The sequence below is a fragment of the Podarcis cretensis genome (genome assembly GCF_951804945.1).
Source record: "Podarcis cretensis genome assembly, chromosome: 6".
Lineage (NCBI taxonomy): Eukaryota > Metazoa > Chordata > Lepidosauria > Squamata > Lacertidae > Podarcis > Podarcis cretensis.
The window spans coordinates 91501904-91520994 of record NC_137175.1 but is presented as its reverse complement, the minus strand read 5'-3'; the positions used below and the strand labels follow the sequence as shown (position 1 = coordinate 91520994).

General features: G+C 46.3%; 1 protein-coding gene and 1 long non-coding RNA gene across 5 annotated transcripts in view; one reads left to right on the top strand and one right to left on the bottom strand.

The window, feature by feature from the left end:
* The window catches only part of LOC307218968, a 326381-nt gene extending 308939 nt beyond the window's left edge, over window positions 1-17442 (top strand). The window contains exon 4 of the long non-coding RNA XR_013840206.1: window positions 17342-17442. This is a non-coding gene — a long non-coding RNA (uncharacterized lncRNA). The remainder of the gene's footprint in view (window positions 1-17341) is intronic.
* ADCY10 (adenylate cyclase 10) overlaps window positions 1-18571 on the bottom strand; it is a 78347-nt gene extending 59776 nt beyond the window's left edge. For 2 of the 4 annotated variants that reach the window (XM_079981018.1, XM_079981021.1), the window contains exons 1-9: window positions 18316-18565; window positions 17652-17756; window positions 14433-14471; window positions 13324-13467; window positions 8982-9187; window positions 5090-5186; window positions 2298-2386; window positions 1236-1286; window positions 136-327 (exon numbers count right to left, since the gene is read on the bottom strand). In XM_079981018.1, the coding sequence (XP_079837144.1) occupies window positions 136-327; window positions 1236-1286; window positions 2298-2386; window positions 5090-5186; window positions 8982-9187; window positions 13324-13467; window positions 14433-14471; window positions 17652-17756; window positions 18316-18466 (1074 nt within the window). In that variant the 5' untranslated portion in view covers window positions 18467-18565. Of the gene's footprint in view, window positions 1-135; window positions 328-1235; window positions 1287-2297; window positions 2387-5089; window positions 5187-8981; window positions 9188-13323; window positions 13468-14432; window positions 14472-17651; window positions 17757-18315 lie in introns of all 4 variants that reach the window. The other 2 variants (XM_079981020.1, XM_079981019.1) reach the window with 2 other exon arrangements.
* Window positions 18572-19091: the final 520 nt, after the last annotated feature.

Below are 19091 nucleotides of genomic sequence, written 5' to 3'. Positions count from 1 at the left end.
TGCCCACAGCTACCCTGATGACATGAGTATATCATATAAAGAATGTCTGTAGGACCTTCCATCCTACAGTGATCCGTGCCAACCCCAACTCTCGCCATGCTTTGCTAATAAGGACCATGCCTGCAGGAGACTCACTTTGTCAAACATGAAGACCTTGTTAATCTTGCCACTGAGCGGGTATATGATCGCCGCGATCTTCGTGTTGGCATCCTGGATGGCCTTACAGAGATGGTGAGTGTTGGCGCTTTCGTCAAACTGCAAATTCACAAAGACAATCGTCACAGGTCGAAGCTCTGATAAATATTCCAGGGGCTGGTTGTCATCGATCTGAAAAACAGGACAGGAGAATGTACAGGATGAGGAGTAAGACATGTTGGAAATGCAAAGATAAAGATGGAGATTTTTATCACATGTGGTGGACATGTGAGAAAATGAAACAGTTTTGGGAACAGATTTAAAACGAATTGAAAAAGATATTTAAATACACTTTCCCGAAAAAGCCGGAAGCTTTCTTGCTAGGCTTGATGGGAGAGGAAATAGAGAAAGCAGATCAAAGGTTATTTATGTATGCTACGACTGCTGCCATAACTTTGTTAGCCCCAAAATGGAAAGTACCAGAATTACCAACAATAGAGGAGTGGCAGACGAAGATGGTGGATTATGTGGAACTAGCAAAACTGACCTGTAGAATCCGAAATCAGAAGCAAAATTCCAAAAAGATTGGAGTAAATTTATGGAGTACATCAATAATAACTGTAGAAATCTGAAGACTCTGGCAGGACTGGAATAAATCTTACGATGTAGATAGGATTGGATACAATAAGAAACTGTAGAAAAGTAACTGACATAAGAAAACCTGTTGAAGGGAGGGAAGGAAGTCAACCCTCAGCAGAGTGTGGGGAAAGAAGGTGGGGAAATGATTGTGGAATTTTACTGTATTTTGTTTGTTTGTATTAAACGAAACATCAATAAAAAGCATTTTTTTAAAAATCTGAAAAACAGGATGGACTGTGATGACTTTTCCATGAAGGTGTAAGTGATGAGGAGAGGCAGAAGCAGATCTTAGGGGAGCAAGATCAGTTGGGTTGGGTTGGTGTGGGTGTGGCGCCATGGGGGAGGCCAGAACTATGGTTTAGGATGGAGCACGGGAGGTGCTGGATTTTGGTGTCACAGCTGAAATTTGGGACCCCGAGTGAAAAGAGTTCACTGATAACTGGAAACCTCTAAAGAGTTACTTTAAAAGTAAGCGTCGCAATCTGAATTCGGTAGCAGCTTTTGAATAAGCTCTGTAAATAAAGGTTAAATGGGTTAAAACAGATATATATGCATAGATGTATATTCATATTTTATTATGATTTTGCTGACAGATTTAGGTAATAGGTTTATATTAAATAGTAGGTGGACATAGCAGACGACACAGAGATTTCTCCAAGTGGTTCTTTATACAGTGGTGCCTCGCAAGACGAAAAGAATCCGTTCCGCGAGTCTCTTCGTCTAGCGGTTTTTTTGTCTTGCGAAGCAAGCCCACTGACGGATTAGCGGATTAGCGCTATTAGCGGCTTTTAGCAGCTTTTAGCGGCTTTTCGGCTTAGCAGATAAGCAGATAAGCGGCTTAGCGGCTTAGAAAAAGGGGGGGGGGAGAAAAAAACCCTGCAGGAACTCGCAAGACATTTTCGTCTTGCGAAGCAAGCCCATAGGAAATTCGTTTTGTGAAGCGCCTCCAAAGCGGAAAACCCTTTCATCTAGCGGGTTTTTCATCTTGAGAGGCATTCGTCTTGCGGGGCACCACTGTAGTAAGCTGGAACTGAACAGCAAACAGCTCAGCCGGCCTGCTTTTATAGGCAGCCAGCTGTCAACATTGTAACAACTACCCAGGGCTTCCCACCTAAATTAACTGATGTGGACCTGAGTGAAAACTATATACATGATACTTCTGGTGGCCAGGGTGAGAACTTCAATACATAAAGTTTATGAGAGTGAAAAGATGTTAAGAAGGATGGGAACTCAAATTTATGAAGATATATACTTCTTTGATGGAATTTTTATTTTGATGAGTTTGACTTACAAACTATGTAAATCAATGTAAATGTCTTTGTATGTATGTAAAATGTCTTTGATGTATGGATGTAACTACGGTTAATAAAACATTTAAAAATAAGAAAATAAAAGATCTTGGCCGGTATATATGTCGTGTCTGTCTTGTTTAGGGGAAATAATACACACAGAATGACAATAGCACTACCTGTTTGCAACACGCCACGTAATAGTAAGAAAGCAACTGTCAAGCACTGAAGTACCTTCTTTAGGATATTCCTCATCACGTATTTTCTCAAACACTTCTCCAGTTTGTCATTTGGAGGCAACACAGAGGCATTTCTCAAAATCTCTAGGGAGGAAAGGTGAGAGCATTTTCATGGAGGAAAGAAAGACGTGATTAGGAAAGTGTAGAACAGGGATGGAAGCTTCTCCCGATATGCGCAGCCCACATGCACCCACCTGCGTATTTGTGCAGGGCTGCGCAAAATGTATGGGGACCAGTTACAGCTCCACAAATTGCCAGTTGATTATCCCTGCGCTAAGTGATTTTGGGGTGGTGGAGGGTCTGGTGCCATTTGCTTGAGCCATTATGTATATATGTCACTAGGCATCACACGTATTTATGTTAGGCAGCTATTACACCTTCTGCCCGGACACTGAGGTCCAGCGCCGAGGGCCTTCTGGCGGTTCCTTCCCTGTGAGAAGCCAAGTTACTGGGAACCAGGCAGAGGGCCTTCTCGGTAGTGGCACCCGCCCTGTGGAACGCCCTCCCACCAGAGGTCAAAGAGAACAACAACTACCAGACTTTTAGAAGACATCTGAAGGCAGCCCTGTTTAGGGAAGCTTTTAATGTTTAATAGATTATTGTATTTTAATATTCTGTTGGAAGCCGCCCAGAGTGGCTGGGGAAACCCAGCCAGATGGGCAGGGTATAAATAATATATTATGATTATGATTATGATTATGATTATGATTATGATTATGATTAACTAACGAAATGCCCAACCAATGTTTAAAATGTAAAAAGACTCAGGTGTTTTTGATGCAACAGACTAACCCTCTGTAATATCTTGGACTAAATGAGTTGTTCTGTGAACACAGGGAATAAGTGAATGAGTTAAGAGTTTCTTGGTCTGTCTGAGTGTGTTTGAGGAGGAGATTAAATTTTTTAGGATAATGCCTTAGAGCTTCCTTATGGCGAGAGGCCCTTTCTTTTCCTTGACAAGGGCAAAAAATGATTGCATGAGCGCTGTCTGTGCACGTGAAAGAAACAGTCTCTCTGTGTTGCCACCTTTCAAGCACTGGTGCTTTGTGCCCCATCTCAAAACTGGGCATATGTTTCCTAGGAAATCTTCTACATTTGCAATTTATTGCATGAAGCATTTGATGTGTGGTATGACTTGAACCTGTGGCTTGGCTCCTTTCTTGAAAGTTCTGCTCTTTACGAAGGCAATTTGCTGCCTTTGATATTTGTAGTGCAGGCGCAGTGGGTTAAACCACAGAGCCTAGGACTTGCCAATCAGAAGGCCGGTGGTTCGAATCCCCGTGACGGGGTGAGCTCCCGTTGCTCGGTCCCTGCTCCTGCCAACCTAGCACTTCGAAAGCACGTCAAAGTGCAAGTAGATAAATAGGCACCGCTCCGGCGGGAAGGTAAACGGCGTTTCCATGCGCTGCTCTGGTTCGCCAGAAGTGGCTTAGTCATGCTGGCCACATGACCCGGAAGCTGTACGCGGCTCCCTCGACCAATAAAGTGAGATGAGCGCCGCAACCCCAGAGTCGGTCAAGACTGGACCTAACGGTCAGGGGTCCCTTTACCCTTTACCCCTTTATATAGCCCAGTCTGAGTTTTACCATGTGTGAATAGTACTGTTTGATACTGCAGAGGACTTATGAACATCTAGATAAGGAAGGCCTTACCCAGATCTGTGTAACAGACAGGGAAAAAAATTGTGTTGTCTTACAGCTTGTCTACATTTCCGCTTCTGTTTCCATGCCTAGAAAGCACAGTTTCAAGCAGTTTTCAGCTTGGCTCGCACTTTCTAGGCATGAGTCCAAGCAGTTTCCCCCTTGCCCCCTGGGAAAGCCCCACTCTTTAAATCAGAACAAACCTCAATCTGCAGAAAACCTGATTGCTATTTGCTTCGAATGAGCACTAAAAGAGCAGTTTTCCCTGGGGGAAAGAGGTGTGGATAATCCCAAAGGGTGAGTAAACCCTTAGAAATGATGGGTATAATGCAATTCCAAATATCCGAATGTGTTGTTTTTTTAATGTATGCAGATTTTAAAAGTACTTAGCAATGGGAAATGACTGGCAGAATCCGAGACCAGGGAGAAGAGTTGGTGGAAGAAGATTGGAAGAAATTTAAAATCTACTTACAGAAATATTGTAAAATTTTTGAATGTTGATGACATTGAAATGAAATGAAGGGGTTCTAGTAATAAGGTAAAATGCAAGATTGGAGTGATATTAGATGAAAACTTGAAGCTATAATATGTGAGGAAAAATAATTAAGGATAAACTAACAGGATATGAATTTGCTGAACCAATTTTTAAATGGAATACAAAAAAGGGAGGCGTGAGGAAGTCAGGAAAATAAGTTAACTAAAGAGGAGAAATTAAAAAGAGGGATTTTTGTTTTTTGTTTTTCCCCCCTCTTTTTCCTATGTTAAATGTTTGTATTTTTGTATTTTTGTATTTTTGTGTTTATGTATTTTTCTTGTGTCTCTTTTATTTGTTGTTTTATAACCTTGTTATTGTTAAAACCTAATAAAATATTATATATATATAAAAAATAAAAGTACTTAGCAATGATATGACATGTGCTTTGTATGCATATAGTTTCAGGTTCACTCCGTAGCACTTATTTAATGTATTTTAGGGCTCTTCCCTATTATTGGTGCCTTTGCCTTCTGGTTCACACTGGGAAGCAGATTTCGCCTGCAGAAAATGAGAATGGGAGCCCCCACCATATGACTTGCTCCAGCCCAGCACCCCTTCAAGGGACATCTATGGACCTCTTTCTAGACATCTTAGAATAGCCAAAGAACTCACCGAAATTGTCACAGATGCGGTTTTGGTACAGGTACTGTGTGCATCTATCAAAGAACTCCTCAGTGTCAAAATCCAGGGTATTTCTAATGTATCGAACCTGGCAAACAGAATTACAGCTGTTTAACCATCTTCACCCCTGTTTCTGCCAGATATGACCTTTGTCAGTCAACTTCCCAACATTAATCTCTCCCCGCACCACGAGACCCCAAGTACATTTCCTTGGATGCAAATTACCATCACATTCTCCCCTTATCTGTCTCCTCATGTCCCAACCCTGTTCAGCACCAGTATGATTTTTAAGCCCAGCTATACATGTAATACATGGGACGCAGGTGGCGCTGTGGGTTAAAGCCTCAGCGCCTAGGGCTTGCCGATCGAAAGGTCGGCGGTTCGAATCCCTGCGGCGGGGTGCGCTCCCGCTGCTCGGTCCCAGCGCCTGCCAACCTAGCAGTTCGAAAGCACCTCCGGGTGCAAGTAGATAAATAGGGACCGCTTACCAGCGGGAAGGTAAACGGCGTTTCCGTGTGCGGCTCTGGCTCGCCAGAGCAGCGATGTCACGCTGGCCACGTGACCCGGAAGTGTCTCCGGACAGCGCTGGCCCCTGACCTCTTAAGTGAGATGGGCGCACAACCCCAGAGTCTGTCAAGACTGGCCCGTAGGGGCAGGGGTACCTTTACCTTTACCTTTATACATGTAATAGGAGGGAAGCAGGTGGCGCTGTGGTCTAAACCACTTAGCCTTGGGCATGCCGATCGGAAGGTCGGCAATTCGAATCCCTGCGACAAGGTGAGCTCCCATTGTTCGGTCCCAGCTCCTGCCAACCTAGCAGTTCGAAAGCACACCAAAAAGTGCAAGTAGATAAATAGGTACCGCTCCAGTGGGAATGTAAACAATGTTTCCGTGCGCTGTTCAGGTTTCGCCAGAAGCAGCTTGGTCATGCTGGCCACATGACCCGGAAGCTGTCTGCGGACAAACGCCGGCTCCTAGGCCTATAGAGCAAGATGAGTGTCACAACCCCAGAGTCATCCGCGAATGGACCTAATGATCAGGGGTACCTTTACCTTTACACATGTAATAGGCAGTATTTTTCTTACAGTTGCAAATCATAAATGCTTTTGGTTGTTTTCCCCCCACTGTAAACCTTGTATGTCACTGCAATGCATTGCTCTGAAGTCATTTCTGCACTACGTAATGTAATTTCAGCCCCCCCCCCCAGTTTCCCCCACACAGTGGCGTAGCGTGGGGGTGCAGGGGGGGCCGGCCGCACCGGGCGCAACATCTGGGGGTTAGGGTTAGGGGGCGCAAATCCACGGGTTAAAGGTAAAAAGGTAAAGGTACCCCTGCCCGTACGGGCCAGTCTTGACAGACTCTGGGGTTGTGCGCCCATCTCACTTAAGAGGCCAGGGGCCAGCGCTGTCCGGAGACACTTCCGGGTCACGTGGCCAGCGTGACATCGCTGCTCTGGCCAGAGCCAGAGCCAGAGCCAGAGCCGCACACGGAAACGCCGTTTACCTTCCTGCTGGTAAGCGGTCCCTATTTATCTACTTGCACCCGGAGGTGCTTTCGAACTGCTAGGTTGGCAGGCGCTGGGACCGAGCAGCGGGAGCGCACCCCACCGCAGGGATTCGAACCGCCGACCTTTCGATCGGCAAGCCCTAGGCGTGAGGCTTTAACCCACAGCGCCACCTGCGTCCCACGGGTTAGGGGGTGCAAATTACTTGCCTTGCCCCGGGTGCTGACAACCCACGCTACGCCACTGCCCCCACAGACCTGTCCCTGTCCCTGTCCCTGTCCCTGTCCCTGTCCCTGTCCCTGTCCCTGTCCCTGTCCCTGTCCCTGTCCCATATTTTGCCCAACCTGTCCTTTATCTTGCCTGACCAAAGGTGGCAACCCTAGCTAAGGGAGGAATACTTCCCTTCTGAGTTAGTGGGGAAAGCTACAACCAGAACACCTGCGAGGCTGAGCCCTGGGAACAGAAAGAAGCTCTGCCAGGAGGTGGTTGGGATTGGGAGAAGGACAACACAATCCCTGTTCCTGTATGAAGCGCCCTCTATCACTCTCCTTGTTCCCAGGGCTAGGAGGATGAGCAGGTGAGGAATTGCAGAGCTTCAACAACACACCTGCGCCAGGACCATCAACCCTCTGGGTGGCCTTGCAATGATTTCATCCCTCCCTGGAGAATACATTCTGCTCCCCCAGTTGCACACAGAAGTAAAACATCACACTGTGATGGGAGGAATTGCTACTGCTAGTGAAAAATTCTCCTTCTGATTCTGTGCGTGGAATCCTCCATTTTTCAAGAGTTGCCTTCAACAGAGAAGCCATTCCCCATATATGTAGAAGAGCACAATGCCCTGAATGCGGAAGGTTCCAGGTTCACTCTCCAGCTTCATTGGTGTGGGAAAGACCCTAGACGAAGGGCTTACTCACACTAACCTTTCCTCCGCTCTTTCCAGGCATGCTCTGTGATTTAAAGCTCTGTGTCCTTTTTTCCGCTCTGGATCTTTCCCCGTGATAATCTGCTCTTTAAAGCACAATTGGAACAAACAGCAATCTGTGGGAAACCCGAATTGACACTTGTTCTGATTCAGCTTTAAAGAGTGGGCTTTTGCAGGGAAAGCTCAGGGCAAACAGCAGCAGCAGCAACAACAACAAATGCTTGGTCACAGAGTATTAAAGTGTGGACCTCTACCTGGAAAGAATGGAGCCAAAAGTAAGTGTGGATAAACCCTAAGACCACAGAGAGTAGCTGCCTTTTCTAGCAAACAGCACTAACCTGGGAGGACCAAGGATCTGGAACTCAGCCATGTTCTATTTCCTCCACCAGAAGTTTAAACTTTGTTTTTCTTTTTTTCCAATTTTTTTATTGATTTCCAAATTTATAAACAAGCAAACAAACATAAATCCTACCTGTAATAATTCCTCTTTTGTTGACATTATTAAGTGACTTCCTCGAGTCCCCCTGGCTGAGTTTCAATGTATATCATTGTGACGGTTTTCCAAAACTAATTTCTTATAAAATTTACTTAATCAAGTAACATCTTTCTTTCTTTTCATAATAACCTTAAACATATTATTCTATAACATCACATATTTAAATCCTAAGCCAATCTGGTACTTGCAAGTATTTCTAATTACCGTATTTTTCGCTCTATAGGACGCACCCGACCATAGGACGCATAGGGGGAGAACAAGAAAAAAAATTCTCCCCCTCTCTGCGCAGCGCCCCTTCAGCGAAGCGGCAGGAGAAACGGAGCCCATTCCATTTCTCCTCCCGCTTAGCTGAAGGGGCACTGCGCCTTGGCAGAAGGGGCACCTAACCTTCAGCGAAAGGAACCCAAAGCCTCCAGAGCACAGCGGGAGCTCCCGCTGCGCTCCGGAGGTTTCAGGCGGCTATCTTTGAAGCCTGGAGAGCGAGAGGGGTCGGTGCGCACCGGAGCGCTCTGGAGGCTTCAGGTGGCTATCTGGAGAGTGAGAGGGGTTGGTGCGCACCGACCCCTCTCGCTCTCCCAATAGCCTCGGGTTCCTTTCGCTTGTGGGGCTGGCAGTGGGGAAAGCTGAGCTTCTCTCACCGCCAGCCCCGTGAAAGCCACTGCCAAGCACAAAGAACAGGTCGAGGAGCGGCGGAAAGGCTGTGCGCAGCCTTCCCGCTTCTCCCAGAGCTTGTCGGGGCTGGCGAGGGAAGGCCGGGTCCCCCCCCCCCAAGCCCCAGGGACCACACATTTGCTCCATAAGACGCACAGACATTTCCCCTTAGATATTAAGAGGGGGAAAATGCGTCTTATAGAGCGAAAAATACGGTAAGTTATTAGAAGTTTAACCTTTGGGTAGAGAGAAAGGATGCCACAACAGGCAGCGGCAAGTGTGTTGTCCACCGCCGGCACTCACCCACCTTGACAGCTCGCTCATCTTTGATTTTTTCCACCTCAATTAATTTCCGGTCACAGAGCTCCCAGCAATTTGGTGACAGGATAATTTCACTTGCTTTCGCCAAGTTCTGGGCCAACCGCACTTCATCCACTGCCCGGCCGATTACCAGGAAATACTGGTGCCTGTTGTCTCCGACCACAACTTTTGAGATGTGACCCGCAGATAGTCCTGGAGAAAGGTACAACATCGTAATCCATTTGAACACCTCACACAAATGGCTAGATTAACAATGGGGAGAATGCATGAATGAAAACATATAAACAAAACAAAATCTAAAGGGACAGCATACAACACGGACAAAAATCAGTAGTTGGAGATTGAAATAATATTTGCTGAAGCAAAAGATGTTTGTTAAGCATCCCAGGTATAACATGAAATCATACTTGGCAATGGAAATTAATTCAATAGTTCATTTTGCATGGATATAATTCCCACCATATCTAGGGCCATAGCATATCCTCTTGTCAGTGGTGCAGCTGGGACTTAATGGTCTTTTTTTTTTTTTAATTATCTTTATTAGTTTCAGTTAGAAAAAGAGAAGTCTATATATACAACAATATTCAATACAAAAGCTGGAACAAAGAAGAAAAAAGAAAAAAGAAAAGATAAGGAGAAAAAAGTACATAATTTTATACAATTATTCTGTATGAATATAATAACAAATTGTCTTTTATGTTCATACAAATACAATTTCGTAAAAAGAAAGCAAAAAGAAAAAAAGATTTCTATAAATAAACTTTAAAAAGACTTCCAAAAATTATCGTTTACTATGTCTATTCTTTCCTTTATAACACGCAGCCTCATATTACATTCAGTTATCTTCATATGTCCTAACATAATATTATTTACACTTTTTGTTACGCAAAAATCAGTCTAGCTCTGCAAAGAGAATTTCATTCTTATAATGATTTTTTAAGTATTCTTTAAATATTCTCCATTCCTTATCTACTCTCTGTTTCGTGTCGTTTCTTACTCTTCCTGATAACTTTGCCAACTGAAGGTGTTCTTTCATTAGAGCTTGCCACTCTACTATTGTGGGAACAGTTTCGTTCTTCCAATTCCTCCCTTAATGGTCTTAAGGGTGAGGGGGATTTAGGTCTATCAAAAATGCTTTCTGACTTGGCCCTTCCCTTAGGTTGCCATATTTCAAAAAGTGAAAATCCAGAAACAAAAGTTGTTGAGCTACTTTTAGGACATTCACCCCAGAATCTACACTCCTGATGTTAAGTTGTGGGTGAACATATCAGACGACACAGCGATTCTTCAAACAGCTCTTATTTATTCACAGGCCAGAACAGAACTGAACTGAAGGGTTCAGTCAGCCTGCTTATATAGAGCTCCAGTACAACGTTACTGTAACAACTTTCTAAAACTATCCAATCACTGAACGTCACTTTCAATCCCTTATTTGCATAACTATCTACAGTATACCCCTGCTGGCCCAGGGTGAGAACTTCAGTACATAACACCTGACATGGGAGTTTCCTAGACATTTCAGCGATTACTGCCCGGACACTGTTTCCGACGGCCAGTGCCCAGGTATGTCCGGGAAATTCCAGATGTATGGCAGCGTGACGTTTCCTTCTTATGACTCCTTACAGTCTGGAGAACAAGGAGCTACTCTGTCTCAAGGCAAATCTTTAAAAACGTAGCATAAATACTGACAACTGGGAAACACTGGCCTGTGAGTGCTCCAGTTGGAGAACAGCCTTTACCAAAGGCTTTGAAGACACTCGAACTCAGGACGCAAGGGAGAAACGTGCTAAGAGGAAGGCACACTTGGCAAATCCACACCGTGATCAGCTCCCGCCCAGAAACCAATGTCCCCACTGTGGAAGGACGTGTGGATCCAGAATTGGCCTCCAAGGTCACTTACGGACTCATTGTTAAAACCATGTTTATGGAAAACGATCTTACTCGACTACGAGTGATCGCCAAAGAAAGTGTTATGTGCTGAAGTTCTCACCCTGGGCCAGCAGGGGGATACTGTAGATAGTTTTCACTCAGGTCCACATATGCAAATAAGGGATTGAAAGTGACGTTCAGTGATTGGATAGTTACAGAAAATGGTTACTGTTGCGTTCTAGTGGAGCTCTATATAAGCAGGCTGGCTGAACCCTTCAGTTCAGTTCAGTTCTGTTCTGGCCGGTGAATATACAAGAGCTGTTTGAAGAATCGCTGTGTCGTCTGATATGTTCACCCACAACTTAACAGAAAGAAAGAAGACTCTGTGAAATGAACAGTTAAGTAAAGGCTCGTCGACACCTTGCAGGGGTCCATGAGGTTTTCCACACACCCCATGCTTTCTAGCGGTTTTGACTTTAACCTGCCTCTTTCCCCAGGGAAAGCCGCTCCTTATCACTGAACTGGAGCCCACGCCAATGTGTGGGAAACCTAACCGATGTTTGCTCTGATTCCGCAGTAAAGAGCTGGTTTTCCTGGAGGCAAGCATCAGGACAAGCGGGACTGTGGATGAGCCCTGGCAGACCATGGGAGGAATAGAAGAGATTTAGGTAACTTCTGTGTAATACATGGCTGTTAAGTGAGAGGGATTGCCTGCTGGCTAGAACCAGGGGTTGATTCCATCAACAGTGTCTCCGAAAAATTTTACCCATCACTTGGGAAGACAGGCACACTAATGCCAATGTACTGGAAGAAGCAAAGACCACCAGTGTCAAAGCAATGATTCTTCAACATCAACTCAGTTGGACTGGTCATGTTGTGTGGATGCCTGGTTATCGTCTTCCAAAGCAGCTACTGTATTCCGAACTTTAAAATGGAAAGCGTAATGCTAGTGGTCCACAAGAGAGGTTTAGAAAAATGTAGTATAAACACCGACAACTGGGAAAGAAGAAGAAGAAGAGTTTGGATTTGATATCCCGCCTTTCACTCCCTTTAAGGAGTCTCAAAGCGGCTAACATTCTCCTTTCCCTTCCTCCCCCACAACAAACACTCTGTGAGGTGAGTGGGGCTGAGAGACTTCAAAGAAGTGTGACTGGCCCAAGGTCACCCAGCAGCTGCATGTGGAGGAGCGGAGACGCGAACCCGGTTCCCCAGATTAGAGACTACCACTCTTAACCACTACACCACACTGGCTCTCTGGCCTGCGAGCGCTCCAATTGGAGAAATCATGTCCTCCCTAAAAGAGGGTATGTGTTGCGGTGAGACCTGGAGACTGACCACCTGTGTTGTGGGTGGGTAAGATTGGTCAGCCACAACACCCAGTTGGTAGGTCCCTCAATGTTGGGTTCAATCTGGCCAATGGGACGCAGTCCAAACGGTTCGAGGGACCTATTTATGCCCATGTACGTCACCCAGAGCTTCCTCTTTCGGCCCGTGCATTCAGATCACCTGCCCACCTCTCCCTACTTTTAGGGCTTTGCGCTTGACCTTGCTATGCCGTCGTGTGTCATCTGTCATTGGGACAGGGGCATGGCAGGAATTTTCCCCACTTGGCTGATCGGCTGTTGCCGTTTGGGTTTCACCTGCCACACAGCAAATCGTCGCAACTTGTAAGGTTGCGGATAGGCTCTGGTTCAGGTGATAGGGATGGGAGAACGCTCTCGCCATCCCTATGTGAAGGGTATTCCATTAATACTTGGTTTGGTCAACTCCTGAGAGGGGGTTGTGCCCGTGCCTGAGGCCAGGGGGGCATCTGGGTGGTGAACATAGTCTGTTCTCGGCTTTTTGCCTACCCAGGTGTTCACCCTTGGCTGACCTATGCTGGTGCCCTGGGTCAGTGCTACCTGCAAGGGTGCAGGGAGCTAGTCGAATCAGAGCCTATGCAACCACTCACCTTCTGTAATCAATAAATTTGTGGCCTAAATTCTGCCAAAGACCAAAACTAACATTTGAGTCAAGTGTGAATTTATTTAGGGGGGAGGTCTCTGGGTCTGAACACGCAACAGCCTTTACCAAAGGTGTCATGGGCTTTGAAGACGCTCAAACTCTGGATGAAAGGGAGAAACGTGCAAAGAGAAAGGCACATTTGGCAAACCCTCACCATAATCAACTCCCGCCCAGAAACCTATGTCTCCACGATGGAAGGACGTGTGGATCCAAAATTGGCCTCCACAATCACTTGCAGACTCACTGTTAAAACCATGTTCATGGAAGACAATCTTACTCGGCTAAGAGTGATCGCTAAAGAAGAAGAAGAACCAGGGGGAAATTATAGCAAGAACCCCTGAGTGTTCCTGCCTTGCTGTGCCAGTCTGTGCTCCTGTCTCTCTCAGGCAGAGGCACACATTTCGACTTTCCACACATCACAGGCTCTGAGCTCCATGTAGAGGAGGATGAAGTACCTATCTTAACGCGAAGTTCCAGTCCCACCTCTGTATCACGAACCCCGTACTCTTGCTGGATGCTGAAGCTACATTTCAGAGCCAGAGTGATGATATCATTTATATGGCATCTCTCTACCTTCCAGAGTGCCAGCAATGCATCCCCTACAAAAGCCAGAGAGAATAACAATAATAATTATGATGATAATAATTTATTTATACCCCACCCCATCTGGCTGGGTTTCCTCACCCACTCTGGGCGGCTCCCAACAAAACATTAATAATAATAATAATAATAATAATAATAATAATGTGATGAAACATCAAACATTAAAAACTTTCTTAAACAGGGCTGCCTTCAGATGTCTTCTAAAAGTCAGATAGGTGTTTATTTCCTTGACATCTGATGGGAGGGCATTCCACAGGGTGGGCACCACTACCGAGAAGGCCCTCTGCCTGATTCCCTGTAACCTCACTTCTCACAGTGAGGGAATCCCCAGAAGGCCCTCAGCATTGGATTTCAGTGTCTGGGCTGAATGCTGAAGGTGGAGACGTTCCTTCAGAAAGACTTGGATTTGTGACTGAAATTCCCAGGGGTCAGGAAAGGTTATTTATGCATGTCACTACTGCAGCCCATGTTTCATTAGCTCAAAAGTGGAAAAATGATTGAGGTCCCAACCAACGAAGAAAGGCAACTTAAGTTGACAGAATATGCGCAGCTTGCAGACTTAACATATAGAATAAGAGAACAAGAAGAACATAGGTTTAGAGAAGAGTGGAAAACATTTGTTGAATATATTGAATTGTGTACAGTTGAAAACGCTAGCAGCACTAAGATGAATTCAACAGTGTAAATAAGTTTTGGTGGATGAAGTAATGGAATACTGAATGGTTTAGTTTTTGTAAAATATGCAGGGATTTATGATATGTCAAACGAACCATGGAAAAAGAAGAAAGGAAGTCATTGATATCTTAAGGATGTATAAATGAGTACTTTAAATTGTAAAATAGAAAATTTAATAAAAATTATATACAAAAGAAGAAGAAAGACTTGGATTTGTGAAACATACAATTGAAAGCACACACACACACACACACAGGTGTGACACCCACCCACAGAAGGGTCCTACCTGCAAATTTCAAGACATCACCTCCAAACACCAACACCTCTGCAAGGGAAAGAGAAAGGGAGAAGGGTTACAGAAGTAGCTTCCATTGCTTTCACAGTTCTTCTAACTCTCTGTGTGCTCTTAATACCTTAAGAAGACAGACAAGGGTATAAAGTTTTAAATTGGGGTTGGTTACTTCACCACCTCAGCCCCTAAGGTAAAGGTAAATGGACCCCTGACCATTAGGTCCAGTCATGGCTGACTCTGGAGTTGCGGCGCTCATCTTGCTTTATTGGCCAAGGGAGCCGGCGTACAGCTTCCGGGTCATGTGGCCAGCATGACTAAGCTGCTTCTGGTGAACCAGAACAGCGCACGGAAACACCGTTTACCTTCCCGCCAGAGCGGTACCTATTTATCTACTTGCACTTTGACGTGCTTTCGAACTGATAGGTTGGCAGGAGCAGGGACCAAGCAACGGGAGCTCACCCCGTCATGGGGATTCGAACCGCTGACTTTCTAATCGGCAAGTCGTAGGCTCTGTGGTTTAACCCACAGTGCCACCCGTGTCCCACCTCAGCCCCTACCAGGAGGAAAAAAGAAAGACAACTAAAGTTACAACCCAGAAAGGGCACTGCCACTTTCTGCTGCTTTTCCTCCCTGTGGGCATTAACTAGAGGCTGTTATTAGTCCACCAGTATCGATCGCCCTTACAGCAACTGTGGGTGCTGGTGGGCCACAATTCCCAGTTTAAAATCCAGGCTCGAGCCCTCAGGAGAGTTCAATGATCCCAAGATGATCTGAGATTTGAACCTTGATCCAATCAAGAGAGTGTTCTGAACTTGGGCTCAGCCATGGGACAGTGCCAAAAGGGGGGTGCCTTCCACTTGCTCCCCAATTTCTGGACTCCTGGAGTCCAGGTTTTGGTCCATCTGGCCCTTGATTGCCTGTCGTGACTGGCAGTGGCAACAACGCCCCAACCTTTTCAGCTGGAGTCTCTCCTAGCCCTGATGTCAGAAATCCTTTGAACAAAGGTGGCAGCGACTGAAGCCCATTCCAACCTCTGATCTTTCACTTTCTACTTAGGGCTTAGGTCAGCTCAAAATTGGTCCTGGCCATATTTTAGCCCTTGCAGGATCGCCTGGCACTTCCCAACACTGTCTGAGTGCTGGGACGATAGAATATCTCTGGAACCAAAGTGAGGGTTGTGATGTGAGGTTGTAGCCTCTGCCTGCCCCTCCTCATAAGGGTATCCTGTTCAGGGGATCCGGAGGTGTGGATCCTGTCCAATGCCCAGATGTGGGCTTGGGACATGCCACAACTCCAATAGGGACCCCTCGGGGTGCCCCTATGTGATGGCCTGGGAATCCGATTCAGAGGCTGAACCGGAGGAATCCCAGCCTGCACAGGAGTCCCCGCCTCCAGGGCCGGCTGAACTGGGGCAGGGCCTTGATTCTGAAGCGCCTGCACCTGTGCCGGATCCTCAGGAGCAGGCACCAGGTGTATCCACTCTGGCTCCAGAGGTGGTTGAGGACTCAGTGCCTACAGGTGAGTCTCCCCCTGGGCCCAGTAACCCTCCAGCCTCTCCTGAGCTGCAGAGGCTCAGGGCAGAGAGGCGAAGGGAACTGGTTTCTCCCAGGATGAGTGCTCGCCTTAAGGCCAGGAGAGGCGGGTCTCCTGGGGGCCGGGACCGCCCCTGGCCTCAGAGAAGATAAAAGCCAGTCAGCCCGGTCCCAGGTTGCGGGAGCAACATCGTTGAAGAGCTGTTTCGGCCAGCACCCAGTCCTGTTCCCCCAGAGTTCCTGTCCTTGCCCGGCTCCTCGCTGTGGACCCCGCTTCACCCGTGGAGGACTGTCTGCCGACCCTCGACTCAGGTCCTGGACCTCACCCTACGGTAACCTCCCCTCTGGACCAGCACACCCTATTTGATGTAAGTCATAGGTATTGGCAAAACCTATTTGGTGTTTTGCAACTTTCCGACTAGTTGCAGGACCTTAGCCAGACCTAGCAGAGTCAGGGCAGAATCCACGGAAGCAATTGGCGACTTGGCTGCAGACAGGATAGACAAAGCTGGAAGCAGGAACTTGTAGTTAGGTGTCTATTATATACAGTGGACTATTTACAGGAACAGAACACAGATCTTTAGCTTGCTCTCCTATACACGACTTACAACTCCTACACTGACACAGAACTCTGAACCTCTGAACTCCTGAACAAACACATTCCAGTTAGTAGGCCAATAATTATCACTCCCTTGAGAGAGCTTGACCAATCAGGGAGCTGTCTCCATGTCTCTGTTATCACCAGGCAGACTTACTCCTTCAGATTGCCTTCTGGCTGTCTTCCAAACCTTAATTGACTCTGTGTGAGTAGCTGCACGTACACAGTTTCCCAACAATAGGGCTCTGTTGGTGGTTTACCCTTAGTTGGATGCCCTGCAGACGGGCAGGAGTCAAGATATAGCGTGGCTGCACCCCAATGCATAAGCCAAACCGCTTACATCTGTAACCAATAATGTTGTGGCCTATTTGAACCCGTAAACCAAAATGTGGAGTGATGGGAATGTACAGTCATATGTGGTGGGATTGTCCATTAGTTAATGAATTTTGTTAACAGATTGGTATAGAAATATCGAGAATTGTGGGAAGGAACGTGGAAATAACTAAATTAATGGTTCTCATTACCCTGAGTAGTACGGTTACCGAGTTAAAAACAAAAGAGGAATGCAAATGGGTAAAATTGATGGTAATTGCAGCCAGACAGGCTATAGTGAGTAATTGGGGAAATACCAAAGAGCTAGGGGTGAACCAATGGAGGAAAAAACTGAATAATATAATTTTAGAATGCCTAACTGTGAAGATACATAGAATGAAAGGGTTTGAGGTCAGTGTGAAAGAGGATTGGTTTGAGAAGATACTGAATTATTTGAGTAGGTTTGAACAATTTGGGGCAATTAAAATAAACCTTGTGGAGGGAGGAGTGTTAAGGTATATGGAAGTGTACATATGGTTAATTTGAATGTTATTATTGAACATTATTGAATATGTATATTATTGAATATGTATATTACTGAATATTGTATACCCAATGTATCAGCCGCCTGGGGGGTTTCACTGTTTGTGTTTTGGTGGTTGGTAAAAATAAGAAATATATAAAAAACCAAAATACTTGTGTACGTGTACTCATTATCTACTAGAGAACTGCAAGGTCACGGGGTCTTGGCATTCAGGTTGCTCTGCTTACCTTCCACGATGTCTCCCACATAGTTATTAAGGGCCAGCGTTAGCTCATCAGCACCGCGGTCGAGGTTGGTGGTCATGCTGAACTTTTCGGTCAGTGCCGTGAAACCTTTAAGATATGTAAGCACTTGCTATTAATGAAACACAGCTTGAGTTGGAAGGAAGTGGGAAAGGCAGGTGGAAGGTTTCACATCACTTTGGGAGACGGTTTCTTTTCTTCCCTTCCCCCCACCCCCCAATATTTTATTATTGGGGGCTGACTGCTTTTATGCATGGCTGGCTTCTGTTTTGGATACAAGCCTATGAGAGAAGCGAGAGACCCTCTCGGGGTGCAACGCTTTGAACTCCTCCCCATCAGGCTCAGGTTGTATATCTGTGTTAATAACCCATATGTCATAAAGACACCACAGTCTCCGCTTTGCTGCATTTCCAAACTCTGCGAAAGCACTGGGACCCCTGGATTCTCGCCCTGCTGAGGAGTTTGGGGTGGCATGAAGCAATATGAACACCTGAGAAGCTGGGTTTATTTTCAGTATGGAGGGACTGCGCATCCTTTACCCATCAGGACAACAATTTGAAGTCCCTCAACTCTCTTCCTTTCTTTCTTTCAGGTGCCTCCGAAATCTGCTCCCGTCCCTCCCTCCCAACGCCAATCTCCCCTTGCCTACCTGAAATGTCCACAAAGAGCAACACGCCATCAAAGCTCTCAATGAAAGGCACTTCCTGGGAGAAATCACCATAAACTATGAGGTCGGGGACATGAGCGGCTACTTTGCCGAGGTTCGAGATCTCAAACTGCTTCTTGTCCTCACTCGTCATTCTTGCTGAGCGTTTATGGAGACGCTGTCTCAGAGCTGCCCGAGAGAGGCATTGGGACTTCTTACCTGGTGCCTAGGGACCGGGAGGGGAGGGCTCCTTCCCGCAGCATCTCTTTTGTCGGCCCCATGTCACAATGAAGTGACAGAGGGCTCTTCTCCAATAGCAGTTACTTAAAGTTGTTTCCTCCCTAACAACGGTTGCTAGGCTAAACGTACTCGTTTTGCCAAGGAACCTACTGGGACGCGGGTGGCGCTGTGGGTTAAACCACAGAGCCTAGGACTTTCTGATCAGAACATTGGCGGTTCGAATCCCCGCGACGGGGTGAACTCCGCGACGGGGTGAGCTCGGTCCCTGCTCCTGCCAACATAGCAGTTCGAAAGCACGTCAATGTGCAAGTAGATAAATAGGTACCACTCTGGCGGGAAGGTAAACGGTGTTTCCATGCACTGCTCTGGTTTGCCAGAAGCGGCTTAGTCATGCTGGCCCCATGATCCGGAAGCTGTACGCCGGCTCCCTCGGTGTGATGGCCTGGGATTCCGATTCAGCCGCAGTAGTGGCATACATAAATAACCTTTTTTGACACCTGGGAACTTCAGTCTGAATTATCCCCAACAGAAAGGACTCT